This window comes from Lutjanus erythropterus, chromosome 23, assembly GCF_056507025.1.
Source record: "Lutjanus erythropterus isolate fLutEry1 chromosome 23, fLutEry1.hap2, whole genome shotgun sequence".
Classification (NCBI taxonomy): domain Eukaryota; kingdom Metazoa; phylum Chordata; class Actinopteri; order Lutjaniformes; family Lutjanidae; genus Lutjanus; species Lutjanus erythropterus.
Window position 1 is genome coordinate 11,747,570 of NC_139339.1, and position 17,504 is coordinate 11,765,073.

Below are 17,504 nucleotides of genomic sequence, written 5' to 3' on the forward strand. Positions count from 1 at the left end.
TGGCATAAATCCCTGGACCAGCCAGAATAATTTACAAGGAGAGAAAGGTCCACTTCTTCTGAAACCATACCGTCTTTTGCTGATGGCCACTGAGAAGGTCCAGTGTGTGCTCGCCTGAGAAAAGGTCCAAAACTGAGCAAAATTCAAATACGCTGTCCTGGTCTATTTGTTCTCTTGTGAGGAAAAAAAACCTGCGTTATAATGTCCAAGGCAATTCCCTTAGTTCCCTTCATGACCTGAGCTGAGGTCACACTTATCCAAATGTTCCTCTGACTGTCAGGATCCTGACATTGACCTGCTTTTTCCCCGTCAGGCTCTGTCCGTGTTGCCTTGACATGTGTCTAAGTCATGTGAGGAACTCGTGACTGATATGGGACTGGTTTCCTCCTCCTCTGGGACCTGCGGCACCTCTAGGGAGATGATCGTCTGGGCTGTCAGTGTTCGCTCCCTGGGGGTAATAAAAAGAGAATAAAACAGATCTTTAAATAACACTTAAGCAAGGAACTGGTGCGCTCTTTGTTTGTGGTGTTGTGGTGAAGTGTTGTAACACTAAAATTTCCAAAACACCTAAAAGGGAAGTAAATGCAGTTTCTTCCTGAGCTCATGCAAACAAAAGTGCATTTTAATTGCTCATTTAGTCATAGTAGTAGCAGTAGTCATTGTAGTATTGAACCTGGTGCTAATCGACACGTTTCTTTCGATCAACCAGCTCAATCCTGCGATTAATCACCCATCTTCAAAGACTTTATTTTTTTCATTTTAGCTCTTTCATGCAGTACTTCTTTGCACTGTTTTACATAATCTGCTTACACATTTCTGGTTATTAAACGTTTGTAGCTTCAGTTTGCAGCCTTTTGTCATGGGAAACCTCCATTGTATAAACCGAATATGGCACTCTCCAGACCAACCAAACTCCATAGCTAAAATCAGTCATTTTACTTTGCAGAACACAGGAGCTGCTGGTTTACTGCTGCCTTGATCTGCTTGTTGGTTTGTGCTATTGTGTGACTTTGGTATTTAAAAGTGCTAGTTTGGATTCACCAATGTCACACAATAACACAAACCAACTAAGAGATCAAGGCATCGGTAGGCCAGCAACTCACTTGTTCTATAAAGTAAAATTTATTGATTTTGCCTGTGGAGTTTGGTTGGATTGGAGACAGATATCTGGCTTCTATAACAATGGTTTACCGGAAAAGGCTGTCTGACAGCAAATTGAAGCTGTGAAAACATTCTAAATAAAGCATACGCTTAAACTTACATCAATTTTTTTAAAGATGGATCTTTTCCAAGTGGCTAAAATATGTTTCTTGCTGACCTTGTCCACAGCAGCACAAACTACACTAGTACTCCTGCTGCTTCTCCAAACCACCAATCCACATCTACTCTAGGTAATAAGCTACACTAACTACCAATAAGTACCTCATACACCCCCACAGTAAATAATCTTCATAATGTATTTTAGAATTTCAGTAAAGTGTTTTGGTTAAGCTATAGCCAGCAACCAGTTAGCTTAGCTTAGCTTTGTATAAAGACCTCAAACATGGGTAAAAAACTAGTTTGGTCCTGTCTGACTCTAACAAAATTCCCCTCAGAGACCCAGCAAGTCACTGCTCCCAGCTGAGAAAAGTCCAGAGCCAGGCTAGCTGTTTCCAATCTTTATGCTAAGCTACTAAGCTAACTACAAACTGGTGGAAGCTTTATATTTACCACACAGGCGTGAGAGTGGTATCAATCTTCTCATCTAACTCTCAGCAACAAAGTGAATGAGTGTATGTCCCTAAATGCTGAACTATTCCTTTAACGTATCTTGCACTGGCTGGAAAAGATTGTTGGTTAACACTAATTTCGGATAGGAAGCTACAACCAGCAGCCTGTTAGCTTACGTTACCTTAATTTTTTGTAGTTATGAAACAAACAAGATATAATGTGTTAATTAGCGAGCTTCAGATGTTAATTTACCGTTTAGCAGAGCCAGACTAGCTGTTTCCAGTGTTTCTGCTAATCTAAGCTAACAACAGCCCAGATGTAGCTTTATATTTAGTCATATTTAGCCCCCCAAAAAAAAAAATTATATAGTGTATTTCCTAAAATATCAAACACTTTTTAAAACATATCTTAAACAAATCACAAAGGATTGTTAATTAAAATTCTAATTTCTGATAGGATTGGGTCACTTTCTCTGTAAAATAATGTGTGGAGTTGTGTGTCTTGGTTGTGTATAACAGACATGAAGGTTTATCAAACAGTAAATTGAATGTATGAAGGTGTTCATCACTTGCTGTGATATAATTCTTGCTACACCCCTGCTCTCACCTGGTGGATGTGGTTGAAAGATGTAGCCTACACTACTATCAGGTTTGTTCTGAATGAGCTGTTCTTCCTCACAGTATTCAAGTATCTCACGTGTCACAGATGTCACACATGACTTCATGTGTGACTGTGGAAATTTCAATTAGTCGTGCTGAGCTATTTTCCGATTAATAGTATTATTCACTATGCAGACGGCTGCATACAGAGATGGTATTCATATTCCGTTTGAAAACCACTTTCTGATGATGTAATGGCTTTGTTGAGGGCTAATGAATAACTTACTGGTGTTTTATTCATCTGCTTTAAGCCAGAACAAATTCTGGTTTGTTCTGCTGTGGTTCCGGTCGATTTACTAGGTATTTATTAACAGTTAAGGCTACAACTTTGATTAATTATTTTTTAAATCTTTGATCTACTACCTATTAACACATTGGAGGTGACTTATCTTTTGCTGGTGGCCTCTTATCACCTCAGTCAGGGGTTTTCAGCTTCTGACACTGTGGGCCTCCCCTCAGACACAACTTAGAAACAGGCACCACCCTCACCCTTTGCTTTTCTTACTTATTTTGCTCAATTCCTGGATGTCTATGAAATCATTATTATGCTATTTGATCTCACAGACATTCAACAGTTCAGCCAAGATACAGAGGCGCATAACGTAAGACTAAAAAAAAAATTTATTAGATCTTGATTCTGGGAAAGAGGGAAAACCCATAAAATTATCCATTGCTGTATCTCTAAACTATTTCTTGAACCAAATCACACATATTTAATATATTTTATCACTTCCATTCTCTGAGACTCCCCTGAAACAGCTTGACGCCCCCTGGGGAGGCCCCCCTCCCACTTTGAAAACGTCTGAACTAGATGATTCATTAAAAAGTGACAAACCGGTGAGCATCTTTTAATGACTTCATCATTAATGACTCAGCCTGGCAACTAAAAGGTTTCTCTCATTAATAAGCCATAACTTAGCCCTACAGATCGACCCTCATATTTAACAACAAAACATAATAAAAGACTGTACTGTGTTCTTACTTAGGCTGTGAGGAGGAACATTTTATAGCAGTGGATTCATGAGAAAGTGTTAACTGTTAACGGCTGGCAGAGAGTATTATTTGATTTCGTGCCATTAGCAGGAGGAGACTCACCATTAACCAAAAGCTGGCAATACCTACCAAAGGCCCAATCAAACACCTCATACACTTATGTTTTTTATTTTACTTATGCTAATTAATTATGTTTATAATTTAATTTATTTTAGCAGTGCTAAAAGAGGAAGATACTAAAAAACAAAACCCACCCAGCCACTGCCTGTTCTCTCCGCTGCCATCTGCCGAGAGATACAGAAGTGTCCACCGCCACTGCTGCTGCTACTATCCGAATAAGAAGCAGCTTCTTTCCTGCGTTTCCTCTGCACTCCACCATAAATGAAAGTTTGTCTTAGGCCCCAAAAAATACTAAGTCCGCCCCTGACCATTAGAGTACCTTACATGTAGGCTATATTCCATTCAAAAACAGGACAATTTTATAAAATTTGGGAAGACTATTTGAATATTGTAGAGCGTTGCATCTCTAATGCATTACTGCAGGAATTTTATTGATTGTTCATATTGCACATTATTACTGTAACCTCTGGTGTTATGTATGTTAATCTGACCTGATGGTTGTGGTTTGTTTGTTTAGACTTTTGTACTTGTGTTCTCCTTTTTCTCATGTGTCATCTGTGGTGTACGGTAGCTAAGATTGGCCCCAGTGCAGGCTACAACGAGGGGAAAGAGTGTGCACTTTTGCACCTACACTGGCTACCTTATATCTTATTGTCTTGTCACATGATCAAATAGAAACTTGACATTGGACATAAACATACATATTACCCAGTAATCACTGTTACACCTATATATTTTTACAGGTTATACTTCTATAGTTTATGTAGAATATAATTTAGTTTTAGAAAATGGCAAATGGTACCATTTTTAATTTAGCATGACTGCTTCTTTGAAACAGGAAACAGGCACATTTCCAAGGTGGCAATCAGAATCACTTGTCCATGTAGGACCTGCTCTCTCTAGTCCCCCGCCACCTCAGGGGCCCCAGTGTAACTGCACTGTCAGTATTTATTTTATTATTTATTTTGTGAAAGTGAAAACTGAAAGTAATGGTCAAAAGTAAAAATAACTCATTAGTTGAAATCTGTTGATTCTTTATAAATGGTTCCTCATGGGAAACTTGTACCCTGATTTCATACTCGCCAACAACATGATTTTCCCTGGAGACTCCCTCTCCCTATTTCACACAATTCTTCTGTATTTCTCCCAGTTTTTTTTTTTTTTTTTTAAACAAATTTCCAAACCTTTTGTTTTTTTCATTTACTTCATCACAACCTGTTTCTGGCACTGCACAGCTTTAGCCCTACAAATCCAAGGTACCCCTACTTTTGAGGTCTCAGGTTTGGCATGTATGCCAATGATCCCTGTGTGGATTTTAAGTAAAACCTTCTGCTGATGTTGCTGATAACATACCGTCCTATGTGGTGGCTGTGTGTCCAGTTGCTGCGCACCGTCCAGCCGAGGATCGTCTTTAGGTATCTGGAGCAGCAGGGGAATCTGTGACTCAACGCCTCCATTAGTTCCTCTTTGCGCAAACCGTAAACAACCGGCGCAACGCACTGCGCCAAGCTGAAAAAAGCGAAGTTGACCACGGCTGACAGCTCTTTAGTCTGCAGCTCGATGAGCCCCTTCTTGTTTAACGTGGTCAACACGAAGGAGACAAAGTTTGGGAGGATGTACACCGCCAGCTGGCTGCCGTGCAGCGCGATCGTCCTACACCCGGTCCGGTTGCGCCTATTGAGCACCCCCAACCTCCGTCCCTCCACCAGTATCCTGACGTAGCTGTAGATGATGAGCAGCGCGCACAGACCGATGAACACCACCTTGTGCAGCTCGCCTTTCTTCTGCTGGTCTGCCCCGCACGACCCCCCGTAGTCCTCCGCGCCGGTGCTCGGGCGGAGGAGCAGACTGATGGGGTTGATCAGAGCCACCATCCACGTGAGCACCCCCAGCAGCCAGGGCCAGTACCGGGCCGTGCAGGTGGAGGTGTAGCGCATCGGGTGGCACACGGCGCAGTATCGGTCCAGCGCCATCACGGTGAGGGTGAGGAGGGTGTTGGAGCCGCTGGCGATCAGGATGGAGATCATGGCGAGGCAGGCGGAGCGGCCCGGCCGGGCGTCCAGGTGGATTTGGTAGCTGAAGATGCTGCTCATGCCCAGGTAGACCAGGGCGGAGACCAGCAGGTGGAAGACCAGCACGAAGCGGGCGTGAGTCCTGAGCAGCTCCACCCGCACGATGGTGGAGTTGATGATGAGGTTGAAGAAGAGCAGCACCGAGAAGGACACGGTGGAGACATAGAAACGCACGCAGGTGTAGTCCCCTGATGTGGTGTTGTTTGATGACATCATTCCTCAGCTGGGTTGGGATGGATTTATGGGATGATGATGAAGATGATGAAGAGGAGGAGGAAGATAAAGATGGGAGAGAAAGTTTGTCCGCCGCATGATCCTCTCTCTGCTGTCTCACTGTAGACTGACGCAACGTGATCAACCGCTCACTTCTGTCTCACTGTCTACTTCTGCCTCCACCCATCTCTCTCTCTCTCTCTCTCTCTCTCTCTCTCTCTCTCTCTCTCTCTCTCTCTCTCTCTCTCTCTCTCTCTCTCTCTCTCTCTCTCTCTGGAAGTCCCACAGCAGTCTTGAGTCTCCTGAATAACTTTTCTATTCATTACTTTATGAGTCTATTTACTTATAATATATTTACTTGTCTATATTAATGAAAATTGCAAAATGAAACCTGACTGGATTGTACGAACAAAGATGAATTTAATAATTTAATAATTTAATTAAAAAAATAAATGTAAAAATATAATACTTAAGACATATTCTCTGTATAGTAAATCTTTTTTTTTTAATTGATGTAAACAGAAATTAAATAATTGAGTTTAATCAGTATGGAAATGCTTGCTCACCCAAATTAAACCAAAAAACTACACTGTTTGCCAGCTAGCTAAAGCTAGCTAAAAAGTTAACAAAATATTACACTGTTTGTTAGGTTTATAAAAGTTAAAAAAAAAAAAAAAAAAAATGTTGTTGAATGGCAAGCAAAAAGTTAAAATGTTAAATAGTTTGCTAGCTAACTAAAAAAATGTATTGTTTGTTAGGTGAAAAGAGAAAAAGTCATATTGTGTTCTACCTGAAAAGAAAAAGGATGTATTGTTAGCTTAAAGAGTTTAAAAAGTCATATTATTTGCTAGCTAGCTAAAAAAGTTCAAACATTACATCGTTTTCTAGCTAGCTAAATAGTTTTTTAAAAGTCATACTGTTTGCAAGCCAGCTAAAAAGTCAACAAGATGTTAAATGATTTGAAGTTAAAAGTAAAAAAAAAAAAAAAAAAAAAAAAAAAGTCATATTGTTTGCTAGCAAACAGTATGACTTGTCAACAAGACATTAAATGAATTAATTTGATAGGAAGCTAAAAATGAAAAAACAAACAAACAAACAAAAAAATAGTACAATAAATCATACTGTTTGATAGCCAGTGGTGGACAACCCCAGTACTAAAGTCAAAGTATAGGTTAAAGGTTTGGTGCAACAGAATTAAATGTAAAGGGATAGCTCAACCCCAAATCAAAAATACATATTTTCCCTTTTATCCGTGTAGATTTTTTGGTGTGAGGTGCAGAGTTTTGGAGATATCTGGAAATATACTCAGGGTAATCCACAGCCGTTGTGAGCAGTTTCATGTAGGAACTACTTTGCTTCTGCAGCAGAAGTACTTTCTACTAGACAGAGAGTAGTTCCTACACAAAACTGCTCACAACAAGGTCTGTGAATTATCTTGAGCAACTGGGTCATCATTTTTGGAAAGAGTGTTGTAAGTAGCAAGTATTCTTTTTGGTGCATTGGGTGCTATTTAGTCCCATTGTATCGGAGACAAGGTAGACATTTTTACAGTCGATGTCTCCAAACCTCTGCAGCTCACACCAAAAAAATCTACATGGATAAATAGCACTACAGGCCAGGGGAAAAATACATATTTTTGATTTTTGGATGAACTGTCCCTCTAATCTAGGCCTAGAGTAAAAACAAAGGGTAGAATTTAGCCTCATTTTAAGATGGTTTTAAAGTTTAGTACTAAGCATTAGTAATGACGGCTGCACCGTCGAGGCTAAAGCCTTCTTCTAGCTAAGACTGGGTGTAAATCTTGCACCTGGTCAGGATCAGCTGTTGAGTCAAAGTCTAGACTTATTTATTCAGATATATCGCTTCTTGTCACAAATACTTTTTTTTTGTACTACAACAGCTTAAAGACGTGTTATTCAATAGAACTGTGTGGAAAATGAAAGCAGTACAGGTGGGACATGAATGATATTCAGTCAGACATAACTTCAGAATTATATAACATTTGTAGAATTTACACCAAGTAATTAAGAATTCATTATAAGACAGTGTTTCACAAAGTTCACACAACCTTTTTCTTTTTTTTTTTTTTTGCATCTTTTATAAACACAGGTGCTTTGTCAAAATATTGTATCTCACTAACTGGCATTGACTAGATGTCCCTGCCTATTTCTAAACTCTTCCACAGCAGCCATTTTGACATGATAAAGCAGAAAGAGATTAAAAAAAGTTGTTAACAAAGATACTAATTAAGGTTGTGTTCCATTCAGGTCAAACAGAGTCAGAGTGCTGCTATTGTGCACGTTGGCTCTCTGGAAATCCTCTGCTGCTCTAAATGGAACGGGACCTTCATTAGTTAATATGGCTGACATGGAAAAAGGTATGTTTGGTAAACGCACCCCTGTTGTCACGTTTCCTCTGGCGCCATCCTCAGGTCAAAGATATTATTGCCCCAGTTAAGAACAGCAGCCAGTCTAATTTTCACACCATTTCTTTTAAATTATCACCACAGGCACAAGTTTCACTCCTCAATTTCACTCCTCAGTTTCAGTCATCAGCACACCTGCAGGTGGTGTGATCATGCCGCCCTCAGCCTCATATTTGTTTAAGTCAATTTCCATTTAGTTTGAAAGCGTATGCAAAAGGAATAGTTTTGCATAAAATACCAAAAACCAAACTAGGGCTGCACAATTAGTCCTAAAATGTACTACTGAATTTGCAGTATGGAAAATTGCAATAAATAAGTTGCAGAACCAGAACCAGTAGTAACCTTTTTGAAAAAGTAAATGTGTGAGAAAATAGCATTATAATGAGGCACTGTAGAAAACATGCCCACCCAAACCTTTACTCACAACTCTGATCAACACACCAGATATGCTGAGATACAAAATATGTTATAGTGATAGTCAAAAAAATATCGTAACACCTGTTGCACCAGTTCAGATAAATGAAAAAAACAAACAAACCATCCAAACATAATTTAAATCCCATGGCTTTATTTTGTTAGTTCTGATATATTTTTTTAAATAGCCATAAATATTTTATGGTAATTTAAAACTTATAAAATGTAAACTTCAAAACATTTTTCTTTATTTTCCATGTCCTCTCAAGACCCACCTGCAGTATTCTGATGCATAGACACAGACACCAACTCCTCTGTACTCCCTGAGCTTATTACACCACCTACTGTACACAACAGGTGTTACAACAGGCAAATGTACATTCCCTTTAGTTATGGTTATTTTTTTAATTATAGTGCACAAATAATGATGGATGTCTTCAAATGTTGTCCACATTGATAATAAGAAAAACTACAAAAAGGGGTGGGTGGGTGAGTGGATGGGGTATTCATTTGACAGGCTATTTAGGTCGTCTATTATGCTTAAAACCATGTAGAGATTATCAACCACGTCTCCCAATGAAATTCTACTTGCACCTGCACGTCCGACAGCACGTGAATGCAGCATCTTTCCATCGTTTCCCCTATTAAATTTAACCTGCATTTTATGGCAGGAATTCTTTGTGTTTTATGTTATTTAATGACCCTATATTTTGCGCAGGGAGCATTTGTTGTAAATTGCATCATATTAAATTAAGAACTGTTTTATCTGTAATCGTTTGTATAACCAATTTATATCTGTATTTTGAGTGCACGAACGCAGCACTTGTCCACTTTATACAGTCTGCAGTTTTTAGTTGGTCTTTACTGATGTAAAGCACTGTGAACTACACTAAACTTTATAAAGTTTGATAAGATGATAGATCGGCTTCACCACGTTAAATGGTTTGCATCATTTTATCCCTTTCGCACGTGAAGAGTAGTTTGCATCTCATCCGATCTGTGTGAAATGCGATGTGATTTTTTTTTTTTTTTTTTTTTTTTTTCCTCGGGAAACAGAAACCTAAGAACAAACCCTCCCGCCTCTTTTATACTCAGACACATGTTGCATTGACGATATTTCTGAGTTTCTCACTGTTCAGGAACCAAAGAAAAGGTAAGAGAAAGTTTGTATATTAGCATAAATGGCGGAATTATCAGTCTGCGGTTGATTTTGAACCTGTAGTCAGCTTATAAAGATTACTTACTACATTATTGTTGGTTTATTTTACTGTAGCCGATTCACTCTATGGTTTGCAGTGATCAAAACAGATAAAAACATGCATAGCTCGAAGTAGGATATAAGATGCTGTGTGTCCTGCTAATGAACTACAGCCCTCAATGACCATTTTGTATGACCACATTGACCTTTACTTTGCATTCCTTCAATGAAAAAAGTAAATAGATAAATTAAAAAACAGGGGAAAACCATATTAACTAAGTTACAACACAGAAAAATGTGGTATTTTATCAATTTATACTAATAAATTTGATGTTGATTGACTGCTTTGCCTGCAATGCAATATCAATAACTGGGGTGAAGTCAGTTCACTATTTGAATTTCTTAAGTTTAATGGTTGTTCAATAGCTTCCTGTTGTTCAATATCCTTGAACCTGTTTTCTGTTATGCTTTACAGACTTTCAGTTCTTTAAACTCTACTACATCTTCGTATTGAGTGAAAAAAAAAACTTGAGAAGAGTTATTCTAATGTTTTTACATCATTAAATTTACTGTAACATTAGCTAGCTAGCATTAATCAATTTGTAGCTCTGCCCACAATGACTTTGCGATTGTATGTGGTGAAATAAGAGAATGAGAAACTTAAAATAAGACTCAAACATCCATTAGGATTCAGAAAATACAGAGTTTAGATCTTTGAGACTGTTTGAACCCTCAAACTTGCACTTGGCAGAGGTGACGTTAGCTAAAGATGATGGTTAGCAAGGTCAGTGTTACATATGAACATGCTGTTAGCTGATTTTAGATTTGTCTCAGCAAAGTTGTGTTCTAATTATCAAAACACAGTGAGTGATAGAAGCTGTAAGAGCTGAGTTGTGTACTTTATTCCAGAAAGTGGGACTATCCTAAATTAATGTTTGTGGTATCAGATACAGTTGACAACTTTTGTTAGCTTACTGAAGGACATTATGAGCAATGTAGGTTATAAATAACTTATGTGTTTTTAGGCTATTCTGTGGTATGTACTATATCTGGATATACACATGTTCTCAAGAACAGTTTTTCACAATTTGGAAACCACTGTTTAGGGTATTGGTGCTCTCATGAAATATTAACACAATAATATTTTCTTACAGTTTGGCAAAATTCAGAAAATCATATTACTTTGCTGAAATACAGACTTAAAAAAGACAACACTTATGCCACATCATGATACAAACATGTCCAAAATGTAATATGATATCTGGTTTCATATCACAATGTTAGGGCTGCAGCTAACGATTATTTTTATAATGGGTTAATCTGTTGATGATCTTTTTTCAGTAACTGATTAGTTAGTTATATTTTTGGGATTCTGTCCTCCTCTGTGACAGTAAACTGAATATAAACAAGACATTTGAGGATGTCGTCTCATCTAATAACAATAGTCATGGTGGCGAGTGAACAACACTACATCTTTGTTGTAGTGTACATCAACCACAAAACAACAACATGCTGCAGTGGCAACACACACCCTTTCCTGGCTTCACAAAGCACTGAAAAGCCTTGATCATAATCAAGTGATTCTGGTGTCTTCGCACTTTCTCCATCTCTGACTTGTGTCCTCCAGGCATGGCCGTCCACCAGCAGTATACTCCAGGACAACCCATTGTTGCCCAGCAGCAGTATGGTCCAGGGCCAGGCATGCCCGTCCAGCAGCAGTACGGTCCAGGGCCAGGCATGCCTGTCCAGCAGCAGTATGGTCCAGGGCCAGGCATGCCTGTCCACCAGCAGCCAGCCCAGGTGGTGACAGTGACGACCACCAATCAAAGCATCGGGAGATGGAGCACTGACCTGTGCGACTGCTGCAGTGACATGGGCACCTGTAAGTCAACACAGCAAATGATGCTGCTCACCAGTTTGTGTCATTCATCACCACAGACTTCCTGTACAGCAGAATGCAAACTTTAAACAGTGAAGTAAAACGGATACCTGGAAGTACAAATAGGGATGCAAGAGAGAAACTAAACTTCAAGCCAGGCGGGTTGGGCACACTTTGTAGCTCAGACTGTTAGTAATGTGGCGTTAGTGGTGTCAAATCATGTGGCGTGGTTTGCCAATGGAAAAGCCCCACCTATGTATCTGGTGTTTTCATGGAAGTTAAAGCGACTGCCAGCTAGCATAGGTGGCTAGTAGGAAGGACACTGTCACCTTGAATAAATTATATGAATATTATAAAATATTATAAAAGTATGCATTTATCTGGGGTTGATCATTGTTTGAAACATTTAGGATGCATTAAGTACACAGCTATATCATCTTTAATGTAAAAGTGTCACATATTACAGCTTTAAATGTTGCTCCATTGATGGAGGAAAGGGTCCCCAAACTTTTTCAGCTTGAGACTCAAAAGAGCAATTTAGTGTCCCCAACTTTCCGTATTCAGGACAGGCCCGCAAGTCGGGGACGGACTGTCAGAATGTCAATTGCGGCTGGCAAGATAACGTTAGCAGTCGCAGATAACACTGACAAGTAACGTTGCAGACGCAGATGGTATCTAAGCTGAACAGACCAGCACAGCTAAAACGAACATTATCATATTACTTTAATTTATTTTAATCACGGAAATTAATTCACATATAATTGCATTGTTATGCATTTTACTCTGCCAAGTGGTGACCTGATAAAAATGACAGACCCTATGTTTTTGGAGATGCTGCATTACTGGTAGATGTAATATTGTCGTTGTTGTGTGAAATGTTTTAACTTCTTTACAAGTACAGTCCTTGACATCTTGACATTTGTAAGTAAACTGTAGATCATTTTTGACCTTGGAAACAGAAAAAAGTTGAAGAAAAAAGTTGAGAACTGATTTAGCGTTAATGCATTAACATTACAGAGGTTTACACATCCTTTTTGTTATGCTGCCATCATAATAATAATAATAATTATTATTATTATTATTGTGATTATGAACCAATTTTGTCAGAATTTGTCATTTGCTGGTTTTAATTAATGTATATAGATGGAGGAAATGAATAGCATGTATATAACTGTTGTATTAAAAACCATATACACACTTCCTCTGATACATTATCAGAGTTGTTTTATTCACACAGACAAGTTTACAACTGATTTCACAAAATCAGTCAAAATAAGTCGCACTCACATTACCAGTAAACCAACCTTTTCTTTGTGTTCAAAACTGGTGAAGTTTCTCTTTAAATTCAAGACAAGATTTCAACACAGTATTCAGCAACACTTGGCTCAGTGTTGTGTCTTAATAAAGTTCATGTATTCTTCGTTGTCCTCTTGTCTTCTGCCATCCAGGTTGCTGCGCTTTATTCTGCTTCCCCTGCATGCAGTGTCAGACAGCGGCTGACCATGGCTGGTGCTGCGCGATGCCACTGCTGGACTGCTGCTGTATCGTGAGCTGCATGCTCCGCTCCTCCATTAGAGAGCGCCACGGCATCCCCGTAAGTCAAATCGTCATTTTGAGTCTGTCGTGGACTTTTATGCTCATTTTCTGCATTTTTGCAGACGTTGCATGAAGGAATTACCCAGAGTTCATGGTGTTGTGATGTTAAACATGGAGTTACTGAGCCCAGAAGTGTAAAAAAAAAAACATTAAAAAAACAAACAAACATGGAAGGAGCAACTACAAGAAAACCATACAACAATCGAAAATAAGCTCTTAATCCACAGTGTGAGGGAGCACGGAGCATGCAGGACAGCAGCTGCTGCTGCAGCCTGAGAAGAGAAGCTCTGATGTGGGCTTTTATAACTGAACTACAGGAAGACGCACATGTTTACTTTCTCTGACTGTGTGAAAATCTGATGTTTTCACATCGCAGGTGACAAGGGAAGGCATTAAAACATGAACCTTTCTGATTAAACATACTCATGTAGGCTCATGTAGGAATTTAGTGTGAGGCACTGTACAATACAAATATTGGACAAATATCACATTGGACAATTATTAATATTGGAAGGAATTAAAAAAAAAAAGCTTAGTCTGGGATGGTCCTAAAAATTAACTCAAGCTCACCTTGTAAGGCAAGAGGCTGGAAGACTTTCAAATCAGACAGTCTGTCCTCAAAGTGACTTGGCCATGAAGAAAGTAAAAAAAGTAAAATAAAACAGTGTTCCCCAACCCTGGTCCTCAGGGCCCAGTGTGCTCCAGCACACCTGATTCAAATGATGTTGTCAGGCTTCTGCAGAGGCTTGATGACGAGCTGATCATTTGAATCAGGTGTGTTGGAGCCCTGAGGACCAGGGTTGGGGAACACTGAAATAAAACATCCCATGGCCTCAATTGCATGTGACGTTTTGGCGTTGTCACAAAGTGCTGTCCCATTGATATTTATACCATTTTGCGCCTTTGCAGCCTCTGACACTCTCGCACTCACCAGTGAGGGTCAATATTTTAGGGCTTTAGGGAGAAGGGTTGACTAGGGCTGCGTAAAAAAAATAAAATAATAATTTTTAGGCGAATATTAACCTAAAGGGTAGCTTAACATCCTCTGAAAATCTTGTTTTTGCTGAATTCCAGTGGTTTAACTCGTCACTTTGCTGCAGAGATGTGCGGTTGTCCTACGTGGTGACATCACTGTTGAATGTGGATTTGATTTCTGTCTCGCTTCTACCTACATGCACATAGAGAGATCGAGGTTCTTTATCTAAACATAACAAAGGGTGTGCAGATTTAATATCTCTTAATTGTGGCACAGAACAACATGAAACTGCACATAAGGAAGTTCCTGTAAAGGACATCCAGTAACAAGAGCCGTAGTTGTGGTTCCCAAATATTATTTGAATTGTTGGAGTGAAGCTGAGATGTAACACTTCCTCAATTTTCACTATGCAAATAGTGTGCAGCATGCATGTTTTCACACAGTTACTGAACCGTTGTTGCATGCTCTCAAGTAAACAGGTGTCATTTTGAAGATGTCATGTCAATAGACAAATGAGTAAGAAAATATGTATTAATATAGCACAGAAGTTATAAGGAGCCGCACAATATCAAAACATACCAGACAGGATGGAAACAAACAATATAAGAAAAACTATAATCTAAAATTATAAGGAAGTTTTCAGAAGTTTTATGTAATAGCGAGGGATGAACTGAAATTAAAACCCCAAATGCTCAGCAAACCTGAGACACTTATGTTACTGTTTCGGCTCAGCAGTTTAGAAATGTACTCAGGGTTTTCACCATGTGGGTGATGGGTAATAACTGAGATTTACTACTAAATTCTGAGTGTGGTGGAGAGACAAATAACTGTCATTCCCTGAGGTTTCATTAAAATCTGAACAGTATCATCAGAGATATTTTACATGTTGGACAGATGCACTCACTGTTATTTTAAAGATATTTAGGGAGTGTATTTTCATCGCATCACTGGTTTTGTTCAGGAACTTACCTTCACAGCATTTGTTTCACCAGCGAGTCTCGCCTAATAGGGCATGGTGAACTGTACATATTGTGCACAATAGATGGTGTTTGTTCAGGGCGTTGGACACAAACAAATATCATTTTACCTTACTGCTCATGCAGCCTCGCCTTGAAGCCTTTAGAAATCTCGTCCACTATGAGAGTTTGGTTTGCAACTAATTGTGACTGTGTAAAGCAGCAGCTTTACCTTAAATACAGAGTAATTGGTTAGAGATCTATGTCATGAAGTAGTACTCATCTACAGAGAATTATTGATATCAGAGGGGTGAGGTGAGTCCAAATGTCCAAATCCACTAAAAGACAACATCCACCCCAACCACAACCTGTTGACCCTGCCTCCGTCTGACAAGAGATACAGAAGTATCCACTGTGGTATCACCAGACTGAAGAGCAGCTTCTTCCTTCAGACTTACAAATTCATCCTCCACACTCCACCGTTAATGAATGAGTTTATTTCTATGGCTTATTATTAATTCATCCGTTTATTTAATTTCTGTTTTGTGAGTAGCATCATTACATTATACAGCCCTGTGTTGAATGATAAATTCATTTTGTACCTTGAAGAGGCTACCAGTGATTTATCACAGTTTTTCCCAGACTGTTTTTCTGGGCACCCGCTTTTCAAAATCTCTCGTGACCCAGTTCATTATAAATCTTGGGAAGACTTAATATTATCTTGACTCGTGTTATTGAAAACATGTTAAATACTTGATAAATGAGAAATAACTGTCTTTAGGTTAGTTAACAGGCCATTTCATTGTTTTTATTTACCTCTCATCAGGAAAACAATATAAGCCATTTTAGCCTATTTCATAAATTACACAAGTAAATGCATTTAGGTGCTATTAACAGACAACAAACAATATTCACCCTGACATATTTAAATGCTTTATGAAACATGTAATGCAGATATATCCTGTACATTATTCCGCTCATTACACTGCTACTACAAAAAACAAAAAACAAAAAAACAATTATTTTACTGATTTATTATTGTTTTTTTTCCCAAAGATTGTTCTGCCACAGTCCACTGTACTGTGCTTGATTGGCTACTTAAAATGCCGTAACTGACCAATCAGAGTCAAGCATTTAACACAGCTTTGTAATAAATAGCTTAAAATATAATGGCTCTGTGACTTCCTGACATAGGAAAAGTGGCATGGCTAAAACACAGAATGTAAATATATTCAAATAACTCAGCTTATTGTTGTTGACTGACCACTGCAGCACAGGAAACTGCACCTGGCGAGCTTCATCACCTGACCTCGACTGTTTTGCTTATCGACCTTGTTTACAGCTGGATCAGGCAACTGCTTCCTGCTCTCTGTGCTCCCTCACCAGCAACCAAACAGACAAAGTTAGCAACTAGCTGGCGAACATGGTGGAGCACTCAGCTGGGGGGCGCGGGGACAGATTTTTCTGAAAGGTCATTAGTTTCTCTGACTGTTGGATTTATCCCGTCTCCTCTTCTTCTTGTTCCTCCTCCTGCAGGGCTCGTGCTGTGACGACTGCTGCAAGATATTTTGGTGTTACGAGTGCGTCTGGTGTCAAATGAATCGTGAGATGAAGATCAGGAAGAACCAGCCGGGCAGTAGCACAGTGGTCACCACACAGGTCCTGAGAGGATAGGATGCAACCGTTTTGGCTGCAGGCTGAGGGCTTACATCATGTTCGCTAAATGACGCATAGTCTGCAAGTTATTTTTCTCCACGTTCGTTCAAGAAACATTTGTTCAGTGACCAGTATGAGGTGGAAGACAGAGATAAAGACCAAAAATGTTGCTCACTTCGGCATCTGTACTTTGTATAATAGTCATCTGCCATGTTTAATGCCTCAGTTTAGCTGTTTTTTTTAATTATCTATGCCTTAGACTTAAAGCCTTGAATTCTCTATTAAAGCCATGCATTTTGAGCTGAATGTTAACATGTTGGATGTTATGAGATTGTATGATGTCAGGTCAGTTTTTTGCCTGACCTCTGGTTAAATTTGGCCAATAAAATATTGTTATGTCAGTTAACAAACTCTTCTCACATGGGTGGCGGTAAGAAACGCTGTTTATGTACGTACACTTTTAACATGACATATCATCCTAAAAAGACCATCAATGAGGAGTGATCCATAGTTGCATGATATATAATGAACTAAATGGACTAATTTAGACCCAAACATACTAAAAAGGCAAAGGCAGAAAAATCAACTAAATTAAAAGAAAATGCTCAACCTCATTAATTATTTATTAGCTACAGTT

General features: G+C 39.0%; 2 protein-coding genes across 2 annotated transcripts; one reads left to right on the top strand and one right to left on the bottom strand.

Annotated features, from left to right (window-relative positions):
- Positions 1–5,965, bottom strand: LOC146305681 (olfactory receptor 14A16). The gene is made up of 2 exons (XM_084713006.1): positions 4,836–5,965; positions 1–448 (listed from the first exon to the last, which is right to left on the bottom strand). Exons 1-2 carry the CDS (start codon positions 5,768–5,770, stop codon positions 310–312), a joined length of 1,074 nt encoding a protein of 357 aa, XP_084569132.1. The 5' UTR covers positions 5,771–5,965; the 3' UTR covers positions 1–309.
- A 3,687-nt stretch (positions 5,966–9,652) lies between these two features.
- On the top strand, positions 9,653–17,231 carry ponzr1 (plac8 onzin related protein 1). Its single transcript, XM_084712415.1, has 4 exons — positions 9,653–9,759; positions 11,432–11,686; positions 13,132–13,277; positions 16,748–17,231. The coding sequence occupies exons 2-4, from the start codon at positions 11,434–11,436 to the stop codon at positions 16,883–16,885; spliced, it is 537 nt and encodes a 178-aa protein (XP_084568541.1). The 5' UTR covers positions 9,653–9,759; positions 11,432–11,433; the 3' UTR covers positions 16,886–17,231.
- Positions 17,232–17,504: the final 273 nt, after the last annotated feature.

Bases quoted from the DNA above. Each gene is read 5' to 3' on its own strand.
- LOC146305681 (XM_084713006.1), bottom strand. From the start codon at position 5,770: ATGATGTCATCAAACAACACCACATCAGGGGACTACACCTGCGTGCGT. The intron at 449-4,835 runs GTATGTTATCAG...TATTACCCCCAG, and splicing joins CACAGCCACCACATAGGACG to GGAGCGAACACTGACAGCCC.
- ponzr1 (XM_084712415.1), top strand. From the start codon at position 11,434: ATGGCCGTCCACCAGCAGTATACTCCAGGACAACCCATTGTTGCCCAG. The intron at 11,687-13,131 runs GTAAGTCAACAC...TCTGCCATCCAG, and splicing joins CTGCAGTGACATGGGCACCT to GTTGCTGCGCTTTATTCTGC. The intron at 13,278-16,747 runs GTAAGTCAAATC...CTCCTCCTGCAG, and splicing joins GAGAGCGCCACGGCATCCCC to GGCTCGTGCTGTGACGACTG.